Here is a 24,858-nt window from a genome sequence, read left to right on the forward strand (position 1 = left end):
GACGGAGCTGCCACCTGCAGCATCTGGGTCGTTCTGTTGCAAAAGGAGGCAGAGACCTTGAGGGAAAGAGCCCCAGCAAGAAGCGGCGGCATCTTTTTCCTGTAGAGGGGTTGGGGTCTGGTAGATTCCAGGCTGGTGGGTTTTGCAAAGACAAGGGACCTTCCCGTTCTAATCCCTTAGGCTCCATCCCCAACAGGCTCTGAGACCTGCAGCGCTGGTCTTCCTCATACTTGTGCAGTACTTTATACTTCCTCAAACCATTTTTCACAAACACTATCTTGTTTCATCTCTTAACAGCTCGGTGAAGTAAACAGACCAACAGCTAGCAGATAAGGAAACAGGTTTGAGGGTGGCTGAGTGCCTTGTTAAGGTCACGTGACCAGCCAGGGCCTGTCTGGAGCGGCAGTCCTATGTCAGCTGGTGCAGAGCTGTCCCCAAGCACGTGCCACCCTGCCCCTGGGCCTGTCCCTGTCCCGGAGCTGGGGAATCCCACGCTCCAGAAAGTTCCAGCACAAAAGCTGGAGGGTCTGTGCACAGGAGGGCCTGATGCTTCCTGAGAGGGGGCTGCACTCTTGGGGTTGTAGTTAGAACAGGTCTTGGGGGAGGCAGTGTGTGTGCAATCTATAAGGCTGTCCTTACAGGGTAAGGAACAAGAAGAGGAAGTAGGTCGGGGTCAAAGAGCCATGTTCTAAGCTGGGCCTTGAAGACCTTTGACCCTATAACATCTTTTCTCCCCAGTGTAGAAAGAAGTCAGCCATTTGGCCGGCTGGCAGGTGGGGAGGTAAGGGAGAGTAAGGTCAGGGAGCAGTCAGCTGGGCCAAGCCATAGGCCAGCCATGTCCACTCTCCCTGAAACTGCAGCCCAGGGAACTGACTCCGCTTCTCTTCCTGGGGTGGGTCTGTCTGAGGTGTGTGGGGGCGTTATCTTGGGGAAGGGCCTGGTGGCCATCAATCACTTGAGGTCCCCTTCTCTGAAGACCTAATCTCAGGAAAGGCCAGGCCCAGTGCCCCTCCCTACTGCTTAACAAGCTTGCCTGCTCATTTCATTTGTGAAACGTTGGTTCCCTCTGCTGGTAGCTTCAGGAAGTGTTCGGTCACTTGCACTTTAGGGAAGGCCCAGGGTTAGGGAATCCTAACACACCTCAGTGTCAGATGCTGTGCCCAGCACTCGGGTCAGAGATGAAGACTCTGCCCCTGGCAGTGATGACCCAGTATCCTTAGGGCTAGAGTACCCTGCTCATGCTTCCTGCTCCTCCCTTCCCCACACTGAGCCCTCAGCTGACCCATCGTTTTGGCTGTGTGGTTCCCTCTGGCCCTAAAAGCCCAGCCAGGGGTCTGGGAGTGCCAGCACTTCTGGGTGGAGCAGAGAAGGGGTGGGAGTGTATGAAGGAACCAACCACTTCCAGGCTAGTTCTCAGGGGTCTTTGGTGAGCTTTCAGGTGGTGTCAACAGCAGAGGGAATTTTTTCTTTATTTTTAGAGGAGTTATCTACAATGCTGTGTTTCTGGTATACAGAAAAGCAATTCGGATATAGATATGTACACACACATACTTTTCATATTCTTTTTCATTATGATTTATTACAGGATATTGACTATAGTCCTCTATTTTATATATAGAATTTGTATCTGCTAATCCCAAACTAGTCTGTCCATCCCCTGTGCCCTTTCCCCTTTGGTAACTTAGTTTGGTGTCTGTGTCTGTGAGTCTGTCTTGGTTTTGCACATAAGTTCATTTGTATAGTATTTTAAGTTCCGTGTATAAGTGGTAGCATATGTTATTCATCTTTCTCTGACTTCAATTAGTATGATAATCTCTAGGTAAATGCATGCTGCTGCAAACGGCATTATTTTCTATGGCTGAGTAGTACATCGTGTGTGTGCACCACATCTTTATCCACTCATCTGCTGATGGACCTTTAGGTTGCTTCCATGTCTTGCCTGTTGTGAATAGCGCTGCTGGGAACATAGGGGTGCCTGTATCTTTTCAATTAGAGGTTTTTCTGGATATGTGCCCAGAAGTGAGATTGCTGGATCATATGGCAACTCCACTTTTATCCAGAATCTGGATACTGTTTTACTCAGTGGCAGCACTATGAAGAACTATGATTACATTCCCACCAACAGTGTAGGAGGGTTCCCCTTTCTCCATACCCTCTCCAGCATATTATTTGTAGACTTTTTTTTTTAAATTATTTTTCTGGCTGTGCTTCACTGCTACGTGCAGGCTTTGTCTAGTTGCAGAGAGCAAGGGCTGCTCTACGTTGCAGTGTTCTGTAGTTGGTACTCGTGGGCTTAGTTGCTCCTCAGGATGTGGGATCTTCCCAGACCAGGAAATGAGCCCATGTCCCCTGAATTGGCAAGTGGATTCTTAACTACTGGACCACCAGGGAAGTCCTATTTGTAGACTTTTTAATGATGACCATTCTGCCCAGTATGAGGCCTCACTGCAGTTTTGATTAGCTTTTCTTTGATAATTAATGATGTTAAGTATCTTTTCATGTGCCTATTGGCCATCATCTGTATGTGTCCTTGGAGAAATGTCTATTTAGGTCTTTTGCCCCTTTTTCAATTGGGTTGGCTTTTTTTGTTTTTTCACTTACGTGATCTGTTTGTATATTTTGGAGATTAAGCTCTTACTCGTTGCATCATTTGCATATATTTTCATTTTTTTATAGTTTCCTTTGCTGTATAAAAGCTTATAAGTTTGATTGAGTCCTATTTGTTGATTTTGCTTTTATTTCTATTGCCTTGGGAGACTGACCTAAGAAAACATTGGTATGATTTGTGTCAGAGAATATTTTGCTTATGGTCTCTTATTGGAGTTTTATGGTGTCATGTTTTATATTTAAGTCTTTAAGCCATCTGGAGTTTATTTTTGTGTAAAGTGTAAGGGAGTGTTCTAACTTCTTTGATTCACATGCGCTGTCTTGCTTTCCCAAAACCACTTGCTGAAGAAACTGTCTTTTCTCCATTCGCTTGCCTCCTTTATTGAAGATTAATTGACCATAGGTGTGTGGGTTTATTTCTGGGTTCTCTGTTCTGTTCCATTTATCTACATATCTGTTTTTGTGCCAATACCAGGCTATTTTGATTTATTGTAGCTTTGTAGTCTGACGTCTGTAGTCTGAAATCTGGGAGGGCAATGCCTCCAGCTCTGTTCTTGTTTTCTCATTGCTGTGGCAATGCTGGAATTGCTTTGGCAATTCTGGGTTATGGATCCATATAAATTTTAGGGTTATTTATCCTAGTTCTGTGAAAAATGTCCTGGAACACTTGATAGCGAGTCCCATCAAACCTATAGATTGCTTTGGCTAGTATGGCCATTTCAACAATATTAATTCTTCCAATCCAAGAACGTGGGGTATCTTTCCGTTTCTTTGACTCATCTTCAGTTTCCTTTATCAATGTTTTGTAGTTCTCAGCATATAAGTCTTCCACCTCCTTGGTAAGATTTATTCCTAGGTTTTTGTTTTTTTTTTTGGATGCAATTTTAAAAGGATTTTTTTTTTCCCCTGGTATTTCATTGTTAGTGTAAAGAAATGCAACAGCTTTCTGTATGTTAATCTTGTGCTCTGCAACCCTGCTGAATGTATCAGGAATTTTTGTGTGGAGTCTTTAGGATTCTCTTTATATAATTACCATGTTATCTGCATATAATGACAGTTTTACCTCTTCCTTTCCAATGTGGATGTGTTTTAAATTTCTTCTGATTGCTGTGGCCAGGACTTCCAATACTCTGTTGAATAGAACAGGTGAGAGTGGGCATCCTTTTTCCAGATTTTAGAGGGAAAGCTTTAGCTTTTCACCATTGAGAATTATGTTTGCTATTGCTTAGTCAAAAATAGCTTTTATTATGTTGAGATATATTCCCTCTATGGGCTTCTCTGGTGGCTCAACTGGTAAAGAATCTGCCTGCAATGCAGGAGACCCCAGTTCGATTCCTGGGTCGGAGAACATCCGCTGGAGAAGGCATAGGCTACCCGCTCCAGTATTCTTGCTTGGAGAATCCCTATGGATGGAGGAGCCTGGCAGGCTGCAGTCCATGGGGTCACAAAGAGTCGGACGCGACTGAGTGAGTATGGCACATACATTCCCTCTATACCCACGTTGGCAAGAGTGTTTACCTGAATAGATGTTATAGCAGGGGGGACTCTGATCACTCCAGGCTACACGGTCAGCTTGGCGGTGGGGAATGGTCCCCTTGAGGAGCTTATTTATAAGGTCCTGGTCCCAGAGTTACTGGTGTCAGCTTGTTTCTTTACCTGGACGATGCTGAGTGATTTGACAGCAGGCCCTAGTCCCCAGAAAGCTAGTGTCCTCTACACCAGACGACGTGCTGGTGACTGCAGCCCTCATCTGGAACTATGGGTGATGGGCTGGCCCCTGAGGTGGGGGCAGGCAGACAGGAACCTGCTGTTTAGCCCAGCTCTTTCCATCCATCACTGCGTATGGCGTCCCCCGCCACTACTTTCCTCCCCACTCTCGCCTGAAGTGGGCATCTGGAAGACAGTGCTCAGTGGGCAGGAGGAGCCAAGGCCAGAGGGGCAGGGTCCTTTCCCACTGGCTAGAGGGGCTGGGAGGTCTTGTAGTTGAGCTCCAGCTCAACTGTAGCCAGTCAGGAGGGCGGGCAGGGACCCACATGCATCCAGAGGCTGGAGAGGCCATTGGTCAGGACTGCTGGCTCTGGGGTGAAGGTTCCCCCAAGGGTTCTCTCCAGGTACTTAAGAGTCTGGCTCTCACCTTCAACCATTCCACCACCAGCGTCCCTCACTTCTGGAAATGGTTCTCCTTTTTTTCACCATCCTGGCCTTGTGGAGCAGGTCCTCTTTACCGTTCAGTCGTGGAGCTTACAGAATTCCCCAGCGCACACAGTCACTGACTGTCCAGTGCCAGCCCACAAATAGCCACCAGAGCCTCAAGCATTGCCAAATGCTGTGTTTATTGGTCTGTTACACTGAAGAGTATAGTTTCTGAGCCAAAAAACATACACACTCTGCTCCTCACAAAACCAGAGTCACTAAGGCAGGCACACAAAGGCCACCATGCTTGGTGGAGGCCAAGGACTCACGGACGATGGATGGGCAATGGGGCAGGCTGCCCCTAAACAGGCTGTGCAGTGCCCGGGGCTGGGGTGACTGTGTGGGATGCAGAGGGGTTGCTGGGCTCTTTCCCATGTTTCTCAAACACAGGAAGTCGCCAGACCTCAGTGATCGCTGGGCAGGCCCAGCCCCTGTGGCAGAGCAGCCTCCTGGCCCCAGAACAAGGACCATCCTGCATGTACTGACGAGGGGGGGCAGTGGGGACAACGGAGCAAGCGGTATGACTAGGCCTGTCTGGGGTCAGGAGCTGGGGCCCCCCTAGAACCTCTGTGAATGAGGCTCCAAGGGGGTTCCTGGGTCTCTAGCATCCTCAGCATCCTGAGAAGCATGTGGAAGGAAGAGCGAGCCTTGCTTCTCGCCAAGAGCAGGCTGGGGAGATCCAAGCACCCTCCCCTCCGCCTCAGGGACTCAGCAGATGCCGGGGACAGATGGCTGCCCGGGGCTCCAGAGCCCGTTCCTGAGAGGAGGCCGTGAAAGGACCACCTCCTTAAAAGAATCACCCTGCGGTTCCTGTGCAGGTGCCTCTGCCACATTCTAGGTGGTTCTGCTGGCGAAAGCATCACTCACACAGTTTTCAGGAACGCGTCTAACTCACGAAGCAGGAGCAGGGTGCTGAGTGACACCGTACAGATACACATGGGTGCCCTGTACAGGCTAATGGTGTGGGGGGTGATGGTGCACGCGGTCACCTCAAGTGGCCAAAGGCAGTGGCAGTGCTGCTAAGGTGGGTTGTTCCCACCAGGGCCCATGTTGGTGGGCTGTCCCGCAGTCTCGGGGGAGGGCCTGGGATGCAGCCCAGGACACTCCTGCATCCAGGACACACACCCAAACTGGCAGCTGTTCTGCCTGCCCCTGTTGGGGCCGGTGTGTGCACAGGCACTGGGCCTGCGGAGGGACACTCAGAAGAGATAAAGCCCAGGGTCCCCTCAACCCACCCAGCTGGGGCCCGGGCAACCACAGCCCTCCTAACTCTACAGGGCCCCAGCGAGGCCACGGGGAGCTGTCCAGGCTCAGGACGCCAGTGGCAGTGGGGCTGTCCCCAGGTATTTGGGAGGGGAGTAGAGTAGGTGTCCCCCAAGGCAGTCAGTCCCTGAGGCTGACCCCTCCCTTCCCAGCCCTGACCTCAGGGCCTTCTGGCCCCTGCATCACCCTGCGGGGCCGGCACTGCCCGGAGTCGGATCCCAGGCTCACAAGCACTTTGTTAGAACACAGTGGGGCAGGTGCGGGGCCTGGGGGCCGGGGCAGTCTTGGCTGCACCGCCCCTGCACCTCGCTGTGTGGGGCCCCTGCCCGGGAGCCCAGGCTCTGGCGGGCGGCTGCCTCCTGGCCGCGGCCTCACTTGTTCTCTATGAGCGTCTGCACCTTGTGGACTAGGTCCCGGGCAATCCTCAGGATCTCCTGGGCGTCATGATGCTCAGCCCGCTCTGGGAAAGACACGGATAGCTGAAGGTGGGTGGGGGCTGCAGTATGGGAGGAGCCCGGGGTCCGCCCACCCGGCTGTATTTCCATCAGGACTCCTGACATTCCCTTATGGGCCAGGCCAGTATTCCTAAGACACCCCTTACCCTGCCCAGGCCAGGAGTGGAAGCCCCACTCAACAGCTCTGCTGGGGCAGCCGGCACCGCCGAGTGTCTCCTACCGTTGAAGAATTTGATGATGTCGGTGAAGTCCATGTTGTTGTCGCGGATTATCTCTCGGTAGGCCTCCACCAGGGCCAGGGCGATGAACAGGACAAAGTGCTCCGAGGAGATGTGCCGGGCTGCCCAGATCACCTCCCACACAGCGAACACATCCTCGTACGGCAGCTCTGGGGATGGCGAGGGGGCTGAGATGGCCTGGCCGCCACGGGTCGCCTCGTGCCAAGACAGAGCTCCAGGGCCCTGGTCCTGGGATCGGTCCACCGTGGGAACCGGTGAAGAGGGCGGCTTCCAAGCAAGGCCCCGCCCTTCCTCTTATAGGTACAGCGCGCTACCCAATCGCGCCACTGGAGCTGGGTAAGCCCCGCCCTCCTCCGTGTAGTTCCTGTACCCTGGTCTTCCGCGGAGGCCACGTCACACTAGAGTAGCTCTACTTCTATAGGCCTTGGTGCTCAGGAAGACTTGGTTTGAAAACAGTTCTGAAAACCATTGCCTTTGGGTGATTTTCAACCCCAGCTGCACTGTGGATTGACCTAATGGCTTTTAAAGTCTCCACACTTAGTTAAGTCCGGGGCTAGCTGAGGCCCAACGCTCCTCGGAGCGGTTCTACACTGCAGTGTGGGTTGAGAACCAGTGATTCTGGGGATGTCCCACTGCCCCGACCCCAGGCCCGCCCTCCAGCCCGCCTCTCACCTCTCTTAAAATCTAGCAGGAACCACCGGTAACAGAAGTAGAAGTGGGTGTAGTCTCCATTCTGATGCATGAGTTCAAACAGCTCTGAGTCCAGGATCTGGTTTAAATGGAGAAAGGGCGCTGGACTGAATGGGTGTGGGTGCTTTCCCCAGTGCCCTGTCCGCCTGACCCCCAGGGCCCTCGGGTGCCCCCCTGGCAGCTGCATCTGCCCCTCCTGTCTCCCTCCCAGGGCAGGGCTGCACCCTGCGGCTCCACCCATCTCTCTGGGATGTCCTCTCTGGAATGATGCCATTTTCTGGGTGATTTCATCATTGACCACACTACTGGCCAGAACGTTCACAAGTATAAGCATTCATACGCCAACATTCCTCTTCGACTGATAAGGTTGAAAATGATGGGGTTTGGGGTTTTTATTTTTACTTAATTTTTAGTTCTACAATCCATCTCCCTCCACCCTCATGCATGGCATGCTCAATCATGTAACCCCATGGACTGCAGCCCTCCAGGCTCCTCTGTCCATGGACTTTTCCAGGCAAGAATACTGGAGTGGGTTGCCATTTTCTTCTCTTGGTTTTTATTTTTTAATGAAAGAAACTAAGCTTATACATAAAACACATTTTGGGAGCGCTCCCCAGCCTCCCGTGGATAATGAACAAGCCCAGCACTGTCCCATCACTTGCCCCTGCTCGCTGCAGACCTCACCTGGATAAGGGAGCGCATGTTAGCAAAGTGGGCGTCCATGGCACCCCCATTGGGGAAGTTCTGGCTCATCCTCTTCATGAGGTGGCTGAAACAGCTGTAGGCCAGCTGGTCTGTGGGGGAGGTGGGCGTGAGGCTGGCAGGGAAGGGGGCAGAGCTGGCTCACGTCCCTCCCCCCACTTCATGCAGACCATGCCATCCCCTGTTCCTTTCCCCACTTGGATTGGCCCAGGCCCAATTCCACTACCCCCTCCTCACCATTGTCCAGGACGACCAGGAGAGGTGCCAGCAGGTCGCACATGCCCTGCACGTAGCCCACGTCCAGATGTTCCCACACGTAGCTGAAACACCGGGGAGTCTCTGTGGCTATGCACTGTCCTCCCCTCTCCTCGGGGACTCCTGGGGAGACGACTGCTAGACCAGTCGGCTACCCAGAGGTCAGCCTTTCCTCCACCCTGAAGCCCTGGAGTGCTATACTGAACCATCCATAGCCACGGTTCTCAAGGCGCTCGGGTAGAAATGGACAAGCCATCACCACCCCCAACGTGCTGGCGGGGACCAGCTGAGGGTTCCTGGAGAAGCATGGCTAAAGCTGAGATCTGAAAGGCCTCAAGAATGACAGGACAGGGGACACACAGACATAGGGAGCCGGTGATGAGACAGGGACAGGGCAGGGGAGCAGGGCGCTGCCGGACCTAATGTTGCATGGAGCAGGGTCCCCGCCTCCCGCCCAGCCCAGGCCCCAGTGGCACCTGCACATGACGTCTCGGAGCCGCTCGAGGTTGGGGGGTGTGAAGTACCAGTAGTTGCGGTCACATCGCTGCACGTCCTTGTCTATGCGATGCAGGTTTAAGGCCACGGTGTCCAGTAATTCTATCTGGAAGAGTGGAGGGCCCTCAGGGGTGAGTCAGGGGCCAGAGGTGATGCTCGAATAAAGGAACACAGCGAAAGCAGGGAGCCAAGGGCCTTGGAGCACTGAGTCCTGTGGGCCTGCTGAGGGAGGGGCTCGGTGCCCACCTCCAGGACAGTCCAGGCCATCCCACCATCCGCCCCAGGGTCCCCAATGCCTGGGGAACGAGCACATACAGTGTAGGCAGCAGCGCACATGGCCGCGAGCTCCTCCCCGGCCTCCAGCTCGCCAGCCGGCAAGGCCTTCTCCTGGCCAGGTTCTTGGGGCTCGGAGACCTGGGCTTTGGGGTCCATTCCAGCGGAGCCTTCCTCCCCAGCACCGTCCTCCTCTTCAAAGCCCATCTGGCCCTCGTCTATACTCGACTGGATGCCCGAGGTCACGGAGTAGTTGCGGGAGGAAGGCAGGCCCGAGTCTGGAGAGTCGAACTCCACTGACTGCTGCTCCACCATGGCTGTGCCCGTGGGCCCGGCCTCCGCCCGTGGCTCAGCCTCTGGTCTGGGGTCTTCGGGGCCCAGGGGCCTTGGAGGCTCCAGGTCATCCACAGAGACGAACACCTGTTGGAGAGGGGGGCGTGAAGACAGCGGGGCTCACGCCTGCCCTCCAGCACCCCCCTCAGCTCAGCCTCTCTTCCAGGGTCAGAACCAAGAGGGACACAGAATTCTCCTCACATCCCTACTCCCACCCTATGGCTCCCCAGCACAGCCTCCCCAGGGGGGTGCCAAGCAACCCCCCAACCCAGCCAACCAGGCTCTGGGAAAACATGAAAATGCCGTCTCCAACCCCATCTGGCCTCACGTTGGTGAGAAAAAGTGGGAAGGGAAGAAGGGGGACGGAGGCCTGGGCACTCGATAGCCAGTGTGAGTAAGTGACCCTCTACAAACACAGACGTCATGGGCTGCCTTGGGTTGGGACAGCTTCCACAGTGTCGTGGTGTGGCCTCTGGGGCACACAGCTTGTTTTCAGGACTGAGCGTGCAGTAGTAGAAAGTGAAAGTGAAGTTGCTCAGTCGTGTCTGACTCTTTGCTACCCCATGGACTGTAGCCCACCAGGCTCCTCTGTCCATGGGATTTTCCAGGCAAGAATGCTGGAGTGGGTTGCCATTGCCTTCTCCAGGGGATCTTGCCAACCCAGGGATCGAACCCAGGTCTTCTGCATTGCAGGCAGATGCTTTAACCTCTGCACCACCAGGGAAGCAGTAGTAGAACAAGGCAGGAAACCTCTCTAGCAAGTACCTCATCAGTTAGATTAGCTGAGGATAAGCTGAGGAGAAGGAAGAAGGAAAAAAGAAACACGTTCTACTGATTGGGAATGGTCCACACACTCCCACAGACAAGTCACAAGGAAAAGAAGAGACATATGTGGACGGTTTTGTCTCATTTTTCTATTTGGACTATGGAGGGAAGGGATGCTTAAAAGGAGTTTTCACTTTGGGCAAGAAGCACGAAGTGCTGCTGGGTTAGTGCCTTCGAGAAAGGCTGCTTGTGTCCACAAGCTAAGCAGCTGGGGCCCTGGTTCAGACTCAGGGTTTAACAAAACCCAAAGCAGACAGAGAATCTGTTCACAAACATGGGATTCAGAACAAAGACCATGGAAAGGAGAGGATGACTTGGCAGTTATATTTCTTTTTAAGTCTTGCTCCAACTTGAGTTTTTGGTTAATAGGAGTTAAGGAACAAGAATATACATTATCTAAAGAGGCAGTCTTAAAGAAAAAAAAATAGTTAATAAAAGAATGTCCTGATAACTGAAACTTTGCAGTTCTAGTTGGGCCTAGCAGCCATAGACTGGGATTTGATGTTCATCTAAAAGTCAAGGGGGATGTGGGAAGAACCACACAGGCTCTGAACTGGCTTCTCATGGCCAACTCTATGAGATGGGACTGCTCCAAGTGCACACCCACCCCCAGCCTCAGCTCTAGGAGAAGCCTCTACAATCAGAGGAGCTGAGACGGGGCACCAAGCCCCAGAGATGGGAGGAGAAGTCACTCATCCTGTCACTAGCGGACTTAGGACTGGAACCCAGGGAAGCCCACTCCTAGCCTTGAGGTCTCTCTACAAAGAGGGAAAAGTGTTGAAGCATTAGTCGCTCAGTCATGTCTGACTCTTTGCGACCCCATGGACTGCAGCCTGCCAGGCTCCTCTGTCCATGGAATTCTCCAGGCAAGAATACTGGAGTGGGTTGCCATTTCCTTCTCCAAGGGATCACACCTGCGTCTCCTGGATTGCAAACAGATTCTTCACTGTCTGAGCCACCAGGGAAGCTCCAGAGAAGGAGGGCCTCCCTAATTCCCCATAAATCCACCCTCCTCTGCTAGTCTCTTAGGACACAACACAGCACGCCATGTCATTTATTCCTGCAACAAGCCAGAGGAGTGGGCAGCAGGGGGACCGTCATCCCATCTTTCAGTGGAAGGAAACGAGACACACGGACACGTGGAGGCGTGCTCCAGGGCCTCGCTGCCCATTAGCACGAGCATCAGAGGTCAGGCCTGCAGTGCTGGCGGCCCCGCCCCCGGCCCCCAGGTCCCGTCGGGCTCACATCATTGCTGATGGTGGAGTCTCGGTGGACGAGGCGCTGAACGTGGCTGTCGATGCTGCTGCCCGAGGAGAACTTGGTGAGTGTGGCCGGGTGAGCCTCCCGCTCCCGCTGCCTCACCACCACCTCGCAGGCCTTCCACTCCGCCAACACCCGCTGGTACCTCGCTGCCACCACTGTGTCCACCTGTGCTCAGACCACAGCGTGACCATTGGGGGGAGGGGCGCACCGGGCCCCCTCGGCAGCCGTCCTCCCGGGACAGCCGGAGACTCGGGCCGGGCCCGGGGTTGAGGATGGCGGGGCTGCTCTGTCCTGTCTCTTTCGGGCTGGGAAGAGACTGAGGTTTCTGAGGTGCCCCCCCTCCCCGGGTTCCCCTGGCCTGGCTCCCTGCCTGTGCCCCCGTCCTCCCCCTCACCTGCTCCATCTCCTTCTTGCTCATGCCAAACTTGTAGTGGCCAAGCAGGAACGGCCAGACATCCTGGCGGATCTCATGTTCCACGCCTCCGTAGTAGACCTGCCGCAGCAGCTCCAGCTCCTTGTAGTTCTGAGGGACCCAGGGAGGCAAGACTGTGTGGGCCAGCCAGGTGACCCCACGCCCTGGAGAGCCGGGGCCAGGGATGGTTCGGATGGCTCTGGGACCATCACATCCCGGCACTGCACCCCCCAGGCTAGAGCTGGACGAAGATCTACTTCAACCCCTCCAGGGCAGGAAAGGAGCCTGGAGGGATTTGCAGAGGCTCTCCCCAGGGCAGTGGAGTCATGTAGAAGCAGAGAGGACTCCCTGTCTGATCTCTTTCCTGTGGAGACCACAGGCCTGGTTGTTCGAGACTCCCCGTGACCCCCGTACTCCAAGGCTATCCGTCCTGGCCTGTCCCCTCTGAGCCTGCACCACGTTTCACCGAACACAGAGCACGGTGGTCGGCTCTCACTGCGGCCTCCCGCCCAGCCACCCCAGAGCCTGGTAGCCCAGAGCACGCACCTTTTCGTCCTTCTGATACTTGCTCCACACGTCCTTGGTGAGGCCCCCCGAGGCCCCTGGGGGCCGGGCGGGCGGGACGATGTTGTGATGCACCAGCGCTGACAGGTGGGTGCGCACCGTGGACAGGTGGCGGCAGTAGGCCAGCCCTGAGGGGGAAGCGGGGGAGCCAGGAGACCGTGACCCTGCGTCCCGGTGCCCGCCCCCGCCCCCACCCCCGCCCCGGCGGCCCCACCTCACCCCACACTCACAGCCGTAGAAGGCCCGGGACACGATCTGCCTCTTCATGCTCTCACACAGCAGCCTGAGGGGCAACCTGTGGGATCAGCCTGACTCAGGGCTGCTCCTCTGGCGGGACGAGTGAGAAGGGAGGATCTTCGGGCTCAGGGGGCAGGTGAGGGGCTCGGGTGGTGCAGGGAGCAGGATCTACAGCCCGGGAACATGTCAAGGGCTCCCTGGCTTTGCCAGCTACTCTGGGTAGAGCTGCTGGGGGCCCAGCCTGGTCCCCAACCACCCCAGGGATCTTGGCCAACTAACTTTGCGTTAGTACATCTTGGTGTCCTCGTGTGAGAATGGAGAGAGCCATCTGAGGGTCAACAGACATAACAGGGTTAGGATGAAGTTACAGGTGAAAATGCAGCTAGTGAAACCATCAAGGGTGGGCACATGGCCCTCTCACAAAGGCCACACACACACTGTTCCTGGTAACAGAGCAAATGCCCAGACACCTGCTGAAGCACCTCAGACGTCAGCATGATGGTGGGATCCAGGTCCACCCTGGGAAGAGGAGCTCCAGATACCGAGCACCCGCCCGGTGCCAGGCACAACTCTGGGCACTCACGTGCATTGTACACCTCATTCAGTGCTCATAGGCACCTTAGGGAACAGCAGGTATTATTGCCATTTCACAGATGAGGACACTGAGGCTCAGAAACATAGGAGCTCAGAGAGACTCAGTGACTTGGCAGAGCCACGTGGGGAACAAAAGTGAGATTAGAACCCAGGTGTATCCAACTCAAGACCACCCCGTGTCAGGCAAGTGACAAGGGCCCAGACCGACACATGCACTCAGACGCGCAGGCCCACTCACCGGTCAGGTACACAGCTGCAGTGGCTGGGGGGCGCATAGGGGGAGCTGCTGGTGGAGCAGGAGAGGCAGGAGGAGCCCTGGCTGCACAGGGGCTGTAGGTGCCAGGCTGGCAGGCTGGGCCCAAAGCCCTGCATCTCGATCATGTCGCCAGCATCTGAGGGCAGGAAGGGGGCCACGGTCAGGGCCTGGCCGGTCTCCTCCCCCAAGCACCCTGCAGCATGCCCACCTCTGTGCCCAGAGCTGCAGCATGAAGTCGCCCTTTGGTGGAAAACCACAGGGGTGGTGCCTGCCTGGCCCAGGGTCCAGAGCCCAGAGATGGAGGTGGTGGAGAGAGAGAGAGGGTGCCTGACTCTTCCCACCTGGACTTTCTGAGCGTGATTCGGTACTTCACTGAGTCATGGATGACTGTGCTATGAGCGATGGGATAGACACTTGTTTTTCTAGAGGGAGGAGAAAGAAAGAGAAGGAACAAGAAAAGCCTGAGCTCTCTGAAATGCTGCCAGCTGGCTGGCCTGCCAGGATTCAGCCTGGTCCTCTTAAGCAAACTCTCGGATTTGCAGGAAGATGCCTGGAACACTGCAATCTCTGAACATTCCCATGCCATGAGTCTCCGCTGATCAAAGTCCCTGAAGGACCTCTGAGCCACCAGTCCTGGTCCACAGACCTCATCCCTCTGAGGGTTCTAGACCTGGTGGCCAGTGGCTGAGGAGGAGCGGTGCACCCTGCCTGGGCAGGTGCCCCTGCTGCCAGCCTAGCAGCGGGCGAGTTCTCCATCCCTGCCCAGCCTGATTGCCCTCAGTTCAGTGGCCTCCTGCAAACACATAGGTGAGCTGGCAGGAAGGGAAAAGCTCCCACACAGTTCCGCCACCCAGAAGAACGTGCTGCAGAAGACAGCTCCTTGGACATGTTTCCGCCACCGCAGACCAAGCCTCCTCAGCCGGCCCAGCTAGTCTGAATCAGAACTCAAGATCTTTGAGAGCTTCAAGGGCCCACGTGGGGCAGGCACTGCTCGTTGAAGGGTGGTGGGGGGGGACTCTGGCAGGTCCGGTGAGCCACAAAGATGAAGCAGAGTCATGAGGGCAGAAAGGGAAAGGACCAGGAAAAGACGCCAGCGGGGAGGGAAAGGACCGAGAAGCCTGAAGAAGATAAGGAGAGAGAGAGGGAGAGTGCTGTGTGTGTGTGTGATAAAGAGACTTCATTCAAGCAGTCGTTTCTTTCTGCGCATTACAGCCTGGGTCCTAGGCTGCTGTGAGTCTGGGGCAGACTCCAGCTCTGGGCGTGCTCTGGCAGGCAGGACTAAGCTGACCCCCTCCAGTCCCCTCAGAGGCGGCCCTGTCTGGGCCCCGGGGGCTCTCTTTCCAGATCCATAGCTGGGATTTTTTGATATCTGGCCCTTCAGCTCCACCCGGAGGCAAATTAAGGGAACACTCTGGGTGTGTGGGGGGGGGGGCTGCGGCTCTGGGAGTGAGGGGTGCAAGCCATGCTAGATTCTGGGAAGAAGGAGGAGGGGACAAATGCAGGTGGGATGGGGCAGGAGCCCAGATCAGGCCCCTGCAGCAGGCAGGCAGGAGAGAGGCCCGTGGTGGGGGGAGGCAGGGGAGGGGTGGCAGAGGGCCCAGCCAGGTAGGCAGCAGCAGGTGGGCAGGCGGGGTGTGGGGGTGTGCCAGGTATAGAGGGTGGGCACACAGGAAAACGAGCTCATGCCCAGAAAGCAGGGCCCAACCAAGGCAAGTGTCCTGGGTCAATGCTCTTCACCTTAATTCTCCAGGAAGGAGCTGAGCCAGCCAGCATTGAACACTGCATCTCTGAATTAACCCAGTGCAGACAGCCGGAGCTCTGGAGTGACTGGGCAAGGGGCAGCAGGCTAGACGGGGAGGGTCTGCTGGGCCAGCTTTGACTCTGACTCTCTCCTCTGAGCATGAGGAAAGTTTGAAGCGAAACAATTAGGGTGGTCGAACCCCACAGCCCCTAAGATTCCGAGTGAAAGGTGCCTGGCCTGGAGCAGAATTAGAGTGAACAGCATCTCTGCTCGGTGGGGAGGCAGCCAGGGGAGGAGGGGGGGAGGGAGGGGGAGGGAGGGGAGGGTCTGGACCCCCGCCACTTGATTCACATGCACAAGTCAAGCATGTCGCAGGCCTGGAAAGCAACGGCTAGCAGAACGGACTCAACAGTGTTGTCATTATGGACTGGAGTGGAGGTGGGGCTCCCATACCATCGCCCCAGCCACCTGACGACACTGCTCACACACCTCCTCCCCTTTCTCAAGGGCTGGAGCCGGGGGCTGTACACTGGGTTGGCTTGACCCTGAGTCCCCCAAGAGTATGCTCAGACAAGCCCCCTTGCCCCTGCACCCTCTGAGTTTCTCTGATCTTGGGGGGCCTCAGTTCTCAGAGCATCCAGGGATGGCTTCCTCAGCTCCACAACCACCAAACAGGGGCTCTACTGGGACACCCCCAGCCTTCAGCCTGACTACCGTTTGTGGGGTGGGAAGGGGCTCCCCGACTCTCCTCACTTAGCCTTCCCACACTGCTCCAAGTCAGCTAACCTGGAAATGAGCATCAGCACCAAGCACAGGTCTGCAAGGAAAGTCCAAGTGGCAGGCCAAGTGCAGGCGACCAACGTGGGGAGTGAGGGTCCCCCAGTTCCTACCAGCTGGCCTGGGGGGGGGTCCCACTGGAGGGCTGGCAGAGGGGGCAGGCGCAAGGGCAGGGACGTGGTGGGTAAGGGGGCAGCCGGGGGCTGGGCTGAGGGTGTACCAGGCGTGTTCTAGGCTATGGACTGGGTTTCCCGTTACAGGCGTGGCGGTCAAGCTCAGGAACTGGATTCTTTGGTAGAATTTTGTATAAGGAGAGTGTCGCATATTCCTGAATACCCCTGTGAAAGTGGAAGTGAAAGTCGCTCAGTCATGTCTGACTCTTTGCGACCCCATGGACTAAACAGTCCATGGAATTCTCTTGGCCAGAACACTGGAGTTGGTAGCCTTTCCCTTCTCCAGGAGATCTTCCCAACTCAGGTACTGAACTCAGGTCTCTCACATTGCGGGTGGATTCTTTACCAGCTGAGCCACAAGGGAAAGCCCAAGAATACTGGTGTGGGTAGCCTATCCCTTTTCCAGCGGATCTTCCTGACCCAGGAATTGAACCGGTGTCTCCGGCATTGCAGGCGGATTCTTTACCAACTGAGCTATGAGGGAAGCCTCACATTCTCTGTATAGGGGCAGGGAAAGTGGAGAAGGAATTGCTCTGTGGCTGGGGGGCGAGATAAATTAGGAGTTTGGGATTAACATATAAATATATTACTATCGGTAAGATAGATAAACAAGGACCTACAGTATAGGACAGGGGACTACAGTCGGTATTACAATAACCGACAATGAAAACTAATCTGAAAAAGAATAGATACATCTATAAAACTGAATCCCTTTGCTGTGTACCTGAAAGTAACACAACTTTGTAAATCGTTTAAAAAATAAAAACAAATAAAAAGAATGGTAGGGAATTGTTCAAGTGCATACAGGGAGGCATAAACAAACAGGAAGATACTTTTGTAACAGTCTGCCTCACAAACGCTGTGTGTATGTGTGTGTACATTTCATAGAGATCCACTGACCTCGAAGCTCTGGCTCTGCTGTCTGCAGGTGAATGTGACCATGAGGAGCCATCAAGCCCCCTGCAGCAGGGCAACAGAAGCAAAGCGTTCCACATCTGCATTAAGGTCTGATGGAACAGAGACCAGCTGACTTTCATCCTGGACAATGGATGGTGTCAAGCTTCTTTTCCTACTTGTTGTACAAACCCCACCCTCATCTCCTAAAATGTTGGGGATTATATATTTAATTGGTCATTCTTAGAGAACAGAAAGGGCTTCCCAAGCGGAGCTAGTGGTAAAGAACTTGCCTGCCAATGAAGGAGACATGAGTCTCGGGTTCAATCCCTGAGTCTGGAAGATCCCTTGGAGGAGGGCATGGCAACCCACTCTAGTGTTCTTGCCTGGGGAATCCCCATGGAGAGAGGAGCCTGGCGGGCTATGGTCGGACATGACTGAAGTGACTTAGCACACGTGTGGAGTATAGAAAAGAGATAGAGATGAAGATTTTTCCACTAGCTCCTATATGGACACAATATATATTTTTAATGAAAAAAAAGAAGAAAGAAGTGAATCTGTGGCATGGGAATGCTTCCCCTCAGATCTGAGAGAGGGGGCCTCAGCCCTTCAGAACCAGTCTTACGTGACCTGGGCCTCACTGGTCCCCCGGCCAGTGCCTCTCCACCAGTCAAGCTCTGCCCCAAGAGGACTGGTGACCAGAGAAGCTGTGGGCACTGTCCTGTCATTTCCAGTAAAGGGGTCTTTGTAACCCTGGACTCAGGTCCCTGAGGGCGGGAACACAGCTGTCTGATATCTCTGACACAGATATTTCTAGATTTCATGCTAAAGTGCTAGCCAGGTCAACTGAGCTCTGGGTCTCTCTCCATGGTGGCCCCAACCCCTCCCCTGACCACAGGTGACTCCTGTCCCCATGAGCTGTCCCACTCCTAGCCCTGCCGAGGAGGGGCCTGCTCTTCTGTTCTGTTTACGTCTTTCCAGACAGTGGGAGAGAGAGAAAGACACTGTCTTGGGTTTATCAGCATGATCCACCCCCGGAGGAACAGGGCTCAGAGAGCCATTCATTCCCAGGAGGGAACCAGATAATCAGACTTCCTACCAGGGAATCTCTAATCTCTTCCCTCTAGGGTGGGAAGCCTCCCCTCACAGGTTCGATGGGGAACCCAGAACCGGCTGCCCTTGGTCCTGTCCCTCTGGCTGGCGCCTCCTTCCACCCTCCCTGATCTGCATCCTGGGTGCAAGTCCTGTAATGCCAACACTGCCATCTGAGCCCCTGCGGTGGGTGGCACGTGGGCCCAGGGGATTGGGGCAGGGCGGGAGGAAGGGGTGGATCAGGGAGACAGGGAGGGATAAAAACCTTTCATCGGATTGGGAGCTGTGAGGTTCCGCGAGCAGATCATTGAGAGCATTGCGTGTAGTTTATCCTCCTCTTCCTCATCATCGTCCACCGAGGCCGCGCGGCTGGCCGCTAGGTGGTGGTAGTTAATAGTGACTGCTCAAAGAGAACAGCAGAGACGCAGAGGCGTGAGGACCCTGGTCCCAGGGCAGGAGGGTCTGGACTCCCTCCTTACAGAGTCTGGGGTCACCTTGAGCCTGCAGGGTGTGGAAGAGGGGACCGGAGAGCTTTTTGATGAGTTACTGGGGAAATGATGGAAGAAAGTGAGGGCTGGGAGGCAGCTACAGAGCTCACTCTTGAAGGATGCCCTCTCTAGGAAGAACAGAAGAGAGAACTGATGGGGGTGGTCAGGGTAGTGAAAGATAGGGGCTCCCCAGCCCTGCACAGCTGAGGCCGGGCATGACTGTTGGCAGATGGATCCCCGTCATTCTTCGGCTCGTGTCATAGACACGCTGAACCACATCTGAACGTCACCCTAAAATCCCCCTCTTCAGATTGAAAATCCAACCTTCCCAGGCCTTTCCGGAGCTGCTCTAGAAGAGCCTGAGTCATGAGTCACCCCACTGGGCTTCTCTTCCTTGAGGTGACCGCAACTGGGAAATGACAAGACTTGAAGAGGGCAAGTGGAAGCTGCAACAGCTGAGCTGAGCAAGAGCCCGAGATTAAGTGCCAGGTCGGCAAACACGGCTGGCCAAAGCTGTGTCTCTTCCTTGGCAGGCACACCTGGGAGGGGAGGGGCCCCACACCTCCTGCCCTCCATGCTGGTCAGGACCTCACGCTGTGGCTGAATGTTTGCAGTCTGCACAGTCTGTCCACTAATACAGAGACCACTGGTCAACAACTTGTTGGCATGAGTTAGTGTGTCTTGGGAGCAGGTGGTCTGGCTGGCAAATACATGCTCTGGGCTGGCACATTCTCTGACCTTACCCCCAGGCTCAGCAAGTCTGGCCGGGAGAAACCCGTGGGCAGTGCCCGGTGCTCATGTGTCGGTGATGCTCACTGTGGTGCTCTGACCAGAAAGGGAGCATTGGTAAATGCTTGTGGATCAGCCACCTGGAGCCCAAAGGGGTTAAGTCCGGGGGGGCAAGACCCACGAGAGCCAAGCCGACTTTCAACTCCCGGCCTCCAGAAGCCCCTTGTAGCTCCAAACCTCACCCTAGATGCCCCCGACTCCCACTATTGCCTCCGCATCAGTAGCAGGTTGGGGGAGAGGCCTGGCTAGAGCAGAGTCAGGGAACAATTTGCACCTACAAACTGCCCACAAGGCAGCGCTGACCCCGCACCCACACTTCCCTATGGGGGTCAGGCAGCAGGCTGAGGCGAAACGGAGAGCTCCCCACCTTCTATTTCTAGTCTCATCACATTTTTTCCCCTGGGGCAGGGCATGAAAAGATGGCCAAGAGAATACCGAACAGTGACTTCTGAGCCAACAGACCTGGGGTTACGAAGTGAGGAGAAGACGGCTAGATAAACAAGAGGCTACTCCTCAGAGGGACGGTTTGTGGGGGGACAGGTCCCGTGTGAGGCTGAGTGACAACCTGCCTGGGTCACCCCAGCCTGGGCAGCGGGCCCTGCCAGCCGCCCCACACCCCGGCCCCAGGTGACACTGCACCCCCCACCACCCGGAGCCCCGCTCTCTTCCTCCTGAGCAAGGTTTGAGACACTCACTGTGCTCATGTCTGTGGCCAGGGTAGATGATCCGGAACACGTAGTCGGTCGCTCGCCCCGTGCTCACATCCTCCGCGTCCATGGACCGCAGGCTGCTGCGCTTCCGTAGCCTGGGGAACACCTTCCCCTGTAGAGGTAGGGTGGGTGGTCAGCCTGCCCTGGGTGGGTGGGGTCTGATGCAGGAGACCCCCAGGCTGCTGCGAACAGCTCCATGTGCAGAAGGATGGGGGACTGGGGTGGGGGGGGGCAGGAGAGAACCCAGTCCCTACCTCCCTTCACCCAGAGGTACCTTCCCCTGCTGGGTCCAGAGTGGGGGCTCCAGCTGCCCTCGAGGCAGAAGGCCGTTCTCCAGGCAGGACAGGAAGGATAGCAGGTGGCCCCCTTGTGGGAAGTGCAGCGGGGGCCTCTGGATGCCGTCCTGGCTCACCAGCACGAGCGTGCCGCCGCTCTCTGGGGGTAAACGTGCACCAGTGAGGCTGGGGAGAGGGCTCGGAGCCAGGGGCCAGTGGGAGGGGGACAGGAGGTCCGTGGGCCACGCGGCCTCTTTCCCCTCACCCCTGCGCCCAGCACAGGGGAGGCTCACTTTGCTGGTGGCAGTGGATGCAGACGATCTGACTGAAGGGCACGACCAGGGCGTAGTCCCAGTAGACGCTGAGGAGAAATCAGATTGGTGTCACTGTGCCCAGAGACCTGTCACCCCGCCGAGACGCCGTGAGACTATCCAGAGGATAGCGTGACTGTGGCTGAGAAACAACCTCGGCCAGCTGTGTCTCCTGGGGCCCCGTGCTATCCTTGTAGCAGAGAGCCTGGCAGTCGCAGCTGCCCAGAACTTGGCTCAGACAAACCTCTCCATGCCCAGGCCTGGCTTGGTCTGAGAGATTCCGGGAACCTCTCCAGGTAGCCTCTCCCTGCAATTCTTGGCGTTGGGTAAGAAGTGAGGTCTGCCCCCTGGAGCAGGCTGGGTCTCTCCATGCCCTCCCCGCCAGGGAGCAAGCCCCAACTCCCTTCCCTGACTCCTGGGAGGGGGTCTCAAAGCCCTCACCTCTTTTCCAGCTCAGAGTCCCCCAGAGTCCCATTCATGAGCTGGTTGGGGGTCCACTTCAGAGTGAGGCTCTCTGCAGACTGGTGCAGGGAGAGGTAGCCAGGGACAGCCTCCATGTCCTCCTTCTACAGAAAGGAGACACACAGAGGACAGAGAGGGTGAGGGCCTGAGCGGCTCCTGGGATGGCCTGTGGAAGAGGAGCTCCAGGTGGGTCCAGGGGAGGCCAGACTGGGCCCATCACAGGATATGGGCCTGGGAACCGGGAGGAAGCAGGGGCGTCATATGCCCCTTGCAGACGTGGGCACCTCCTTTCCCTGCCTGGCTGGGGCCACTGCCTCTGCCCCGTGAGCCTCTTGGCTAGCAGATGTGTCCGGGTCAGTCACACCCAGGCTGGGTGTTCCCCCTGCCTGTTGGCCGCCATTCCTGCCCCCTGAACGCCTGGTCTCAGTGGGCCAGAGCCGATGCCATCGTGGCTCGTGACAGCTCAAGGTTGGGCGTGAGGTGTGTGAAATGAAGCCTCTGAAGGAAGGGCTGGATGTGGCTGGAGGTCTGGGCCCCTCAGGAAGAGGTGGGGGGGGGGCGTTGGGCTCCCCTACCGGCTGCACCAGCACGTTGTTCTTGCCGTAGAGCAGCCGGGCCCTGGAGTTCTGGTGCAGCGACTCCACGTACTCGCGGGCGCAGGCGGCAAGCCTGTCCTCCGATGCACTGCCGCTTGAGTGTCGCTTGCGGATCTGCGCACAAAGTCATGGCTTGGCCCCCGGTCCAGGGAGATCAGCGTGGGGGCCAAGGACCCCGAGAGTCCTTCCTGTCCCCAGTTTGCCCTCGGCCTCGGACCAGCTCTGTGCTCCTGGCATTTATTTAAGAGCCAGTGCGGGGAAGGCTCTCCCGGGCTGGCCACTACCGCCTGTATCTGCCAGGAGCACACAGGCTGACTGCCCTCGCCACAGGCCCAGGGGCCCATCCTGGGTGAGCACGGGGTGGGAAGAGGGACACCTACTCCTAGGGCTGGGCGCTTAGCAGGGGAGTCCTGGCGATGCGGGGGACCCCGGATACGGTGTCTCTGGACCAGCTCATCAGCAGAGGGGTCAGTCCAGTAGTGGTCGGCTGTCTTGAGCTTGGTGTACTCCAAGGCACAGGGCCCCACTGTGGAGACAGGAACCATCAGCTCGGGGGTGGCCCCTTGGCACCTGCCCCGGAGCCACCGCTGTGGGCCAGCACAGGCCTCTCTGATCCCAGGCTTACCTAGAAGAGAGGCCAAGATGGGGCCAAACACAGGGTCTGCCAGTAATGCCTCCTTCTCGTAGTACTTGCTGCCAGGAAAGAAACAGACAGGGTGACCGCAGGGCTCCGGGCCTCCTTCCAGGGCTGTCAAGCTCACCAAGGAGACATGTCCCCACCCAATCCATGTCCAGTAATCAAGCAGCAATGAGTCCACAAGGGCTGAGCTTTGTGGGTGGCCTGGGGTGGTCCCTGCTTTCTGGGTGCTACAGGGAATGGCGCATGCCTAGAGACCATGGTGGGCAGTCAAGGCCTGGGGTGGGAGTGGGGAGCGGGTCTCAGGGAAGGGCAGTCACCTGCAGTTCTCCACCAGGTACTGCACGACCTTGTCCAGCACTTTCTCCATCAGCGCTGTGCGCACCCATATGTGCTTCAGGGCCTGCAGGCTGAGGGCTGGGGCCTTCCCGCTGGCAGAGCCCTGTCTCCGCAGGGTCTCCTGGTTGCTTGCCAAGGGTTTCCTGCAAAGAGAGAGGTGGGCTCCAGGAGTGTGAGGGCTTGGGGGGCAAGCCGCAATGCAGACTGGTGGCTCTGGGAACAGAGTCTGGTGCCACAAGACGAGAACCCAGAGGACTGACTGGGAGGAGGGGTTGGAGATGAAAGGGCCACCCCCCTCATCACCCTTAGTCTGGCCCCTCACCCGAGAGGCCCTTGGAAATGGACCGAGCAGAAGGGAGGGGCGGGGCGGGGCCGGCCCAGGCTCACCTGCCCTCCACTTGCTGCTGCAGCTCCTGCACCTTGTGGCAAATCTCCCCGGCCACCGGGCACGTCTTCCCCACCTTGGTGAACAGGGCTGCCATCTTGTCACTGCGCAGGAAGCCGGCAGCGCGGCGCCTCAGCTGATGCAGGAGGCAAGCCTCCACCGCACCTGGGCCACAGAGGGGACGGCAACTAGCCTAGGCAAGACAGCGAGGGGAGAACACCCCTCCCTCATACCTGTGGGGAGCACAGGGGCGAGGACTGCCCCGGGCGAGGACTGGGGGGTGCGGTTCAGGCTTAGGGCGGCCAGGGAGATGCACCCCGACCTCCTCCCAAAGTGCTCCCGCTCGTGCCCCTGCTCCTCCCTGCCCAGGGTGGACCCCTGGGGGCTTTGACGTGCCATTCCATCCCCGTCCCCTCCCACCACCTGGCCTGGTATGTCATGCCTCCTGTATGTGGCATCGTCCTGAGGCTCTGAGGACAAAGCTGCCAGGGCGGGTGGTATGGGTGACTCCACCCCTGCCCACGAGGGCAAGCGCGGACAGCACCCCCAGGACAGGGGATGAGGGGAACACACAGCCCGGCAGCCCTCCTGGAGAGCACTGATGATGCGGTTGCTAAGGAACGAGGCTCTGGAGAAGGAGCTGAAATATTGATGAAGCCACTGCAGAGATCAGACCTGACAGCGGCCCTGAATTATTGATGAGCCCTGCGGGAGTGAGAGATTTCTCCTTCCCATGCAGGGAGGGCTTCCCTTCATTCATTCATATTTTTAGGGGCTAGGCCTACTCTCCGTCTGGACGCTGCTTACAGCAGACAAGCTCCACAGGAAGCAAAGAAGGGCGTGGTGGGGGAGGGTGGGGAGCTGCCCTGGGCACAGACAGATGCTAAAAAGAAATTAGTGTGGAAGTACGGGGGAGGAAGGGGCTTGGCCATGACTGAGGCCAAGCTGATTGTTTTACAGCTGAGGAAGGAAAGGCCCTGAAAGGGGAAGAAGGCTGATTCGCATCACAAAGTGGCAGAGATGGGAGGAGGAGCCAGGGCCCCAAACATGGGCTGAGCCCCTTTCACCTCCTCCAGGTGCGTTGGGGGTGGGGGCTCAAGGTGGGAGGAGGTCTCTTGCCTCATGTGTTCTCTTTTCACAGGGACTGGGCTGGAGGTGGGCTTCCCAGGTAGCACTAGTGGTAAAGAATCTGCCTGCCAATGCAGGACACACAGTTCAGTTCAGTTCAGTTCAGTCGCTCAGTCGTGTCCGACTCTTTGCGACCCCATGAATCGCAGCACGCCAGGCCTCCCTGTCCATCACCAACTCCTGGAGTTCACTCAGACTCACGTCCATCGAGTCAGTGATGCCATCCAGCCATCTCATCCTCTGTCGTCCCCTTCTCCTCCTGCCCCCAATCCCTCCCAGCATCAGGGTCTTTTCCAATGAGTGAACTCTTCGCATGAGGTGGTCAAAGTACTGGAGTTTCAGCTTTATCACCATTCCTTCCAAAGAAATCCCAGGGCTGATCTTCAGAATGGACTGGTTGGATCT

At 56.4% G+C, this 24,858-nt stretch overlaps 1 protein-coding gene across 5 annotated transcripts in view; it reads right to left on the bottom strand.

Annotated features, from left to right (window-relative positions):
- Positions 1–5,769: 5,769 nt before the first annotated feature.
- Positions 5,770–24,858, bottom strand: part of SGSM2 (small G protein signaling modulator 2) — a 37,617-nt gene continuing 18,528 nt past the window's right edge. The window contains exons 3-24 of one of the 5 annotated variants that reach the window (XM_070390239.1): positions 23,328–23,490; positions 22,922–23,083; positions 22,590–22,657; positions 22,345–22,490; positions 21,944–22,078; positions 21,348–21,472; positions 20,889–20,956; positions 20,595–20,755; positions 20,306–20,432; positions 18,599–18,733; positions 13,639–13,792; positions 12,800–12,864; positions 12,552–12,697; positions 11,988–12,116; positions 11,576–11,758; positions 9,314–9,592; positions 8,881–9,005; positions 8,387–8,469; positions 8,132–8,241; positions 7,430–7,526; positions 6,665–6,906; positions 5,770–6,523 (exon numbers count right to left, since the gene is read on the bottom strand). In XM_070390239.1, the coding sequence (XP_070246340.1) occupies positions 6,488–6,523; positions 6,665–6,906; positions 7,430–7,526; positions 8,132–8,241; positions 8,387–8,469; positions 8,881–9,005; positions 9,314–9,592; positions 11,576–11,758; positions 11,988–12,116; positions 12,552–12,697; positions 12,800–12,864; positions 13,639–13,792; positions 18,599–18,733; positions 20,306–20,432; positions 20,595–20,755; positions 20,889–20,956; positions 21,348–21,472; positions 21,944–22,078; positions 22,345–22,490; positions 22,590–22,657; positions 22,922–23,083; positions 23,328–23,490 (2,939 nt within the window). In that variant the 3' untranslated portion in view covers positions 5,770–6,487. Of the gene's footprint in view, positions 6,524–6,664; positions 6,907–7,429; positions 7,527–8,131; positions 8,242–8,386; positions 8,470–8,880; positions 9,006–9,214; positions 9,593–11,575; positions 11,759–11,987; positions 12,117–12,551; positions 12,698–12,799; positions 12,865–13,638; positions 13,793–18,598; positions 18,734–20,305; positions 20,433–20,594; positions 20,756–20,888; positions 20,957–21,347; positions 21,473–21,943; positions 22,079–22,344; positions 22,491–22,589; positions 22,658–22,921; positions 23,084–23,327; positions 23,491–24,858 lie in introns of all 5 variants that reach the window. The other 4 variants (XM_070390236.1, XM_070390237.1, XM_070390240.1 and 1 more) reach the window with 4 other exon arrangements.

Source organism: Bos mutus, chromosome 19, assembly GCF_027580195.1.
Source record: "Bos mutus isolate GX-2022 chromosome 19, NWIPB_WYAK_1.1, whole genome shotgun sequence".
NCBI lineage: Eukaryota > Metazoa > Chordata > Mammalia > Artiodactyla > Bovidae > Bos > Bos mutus.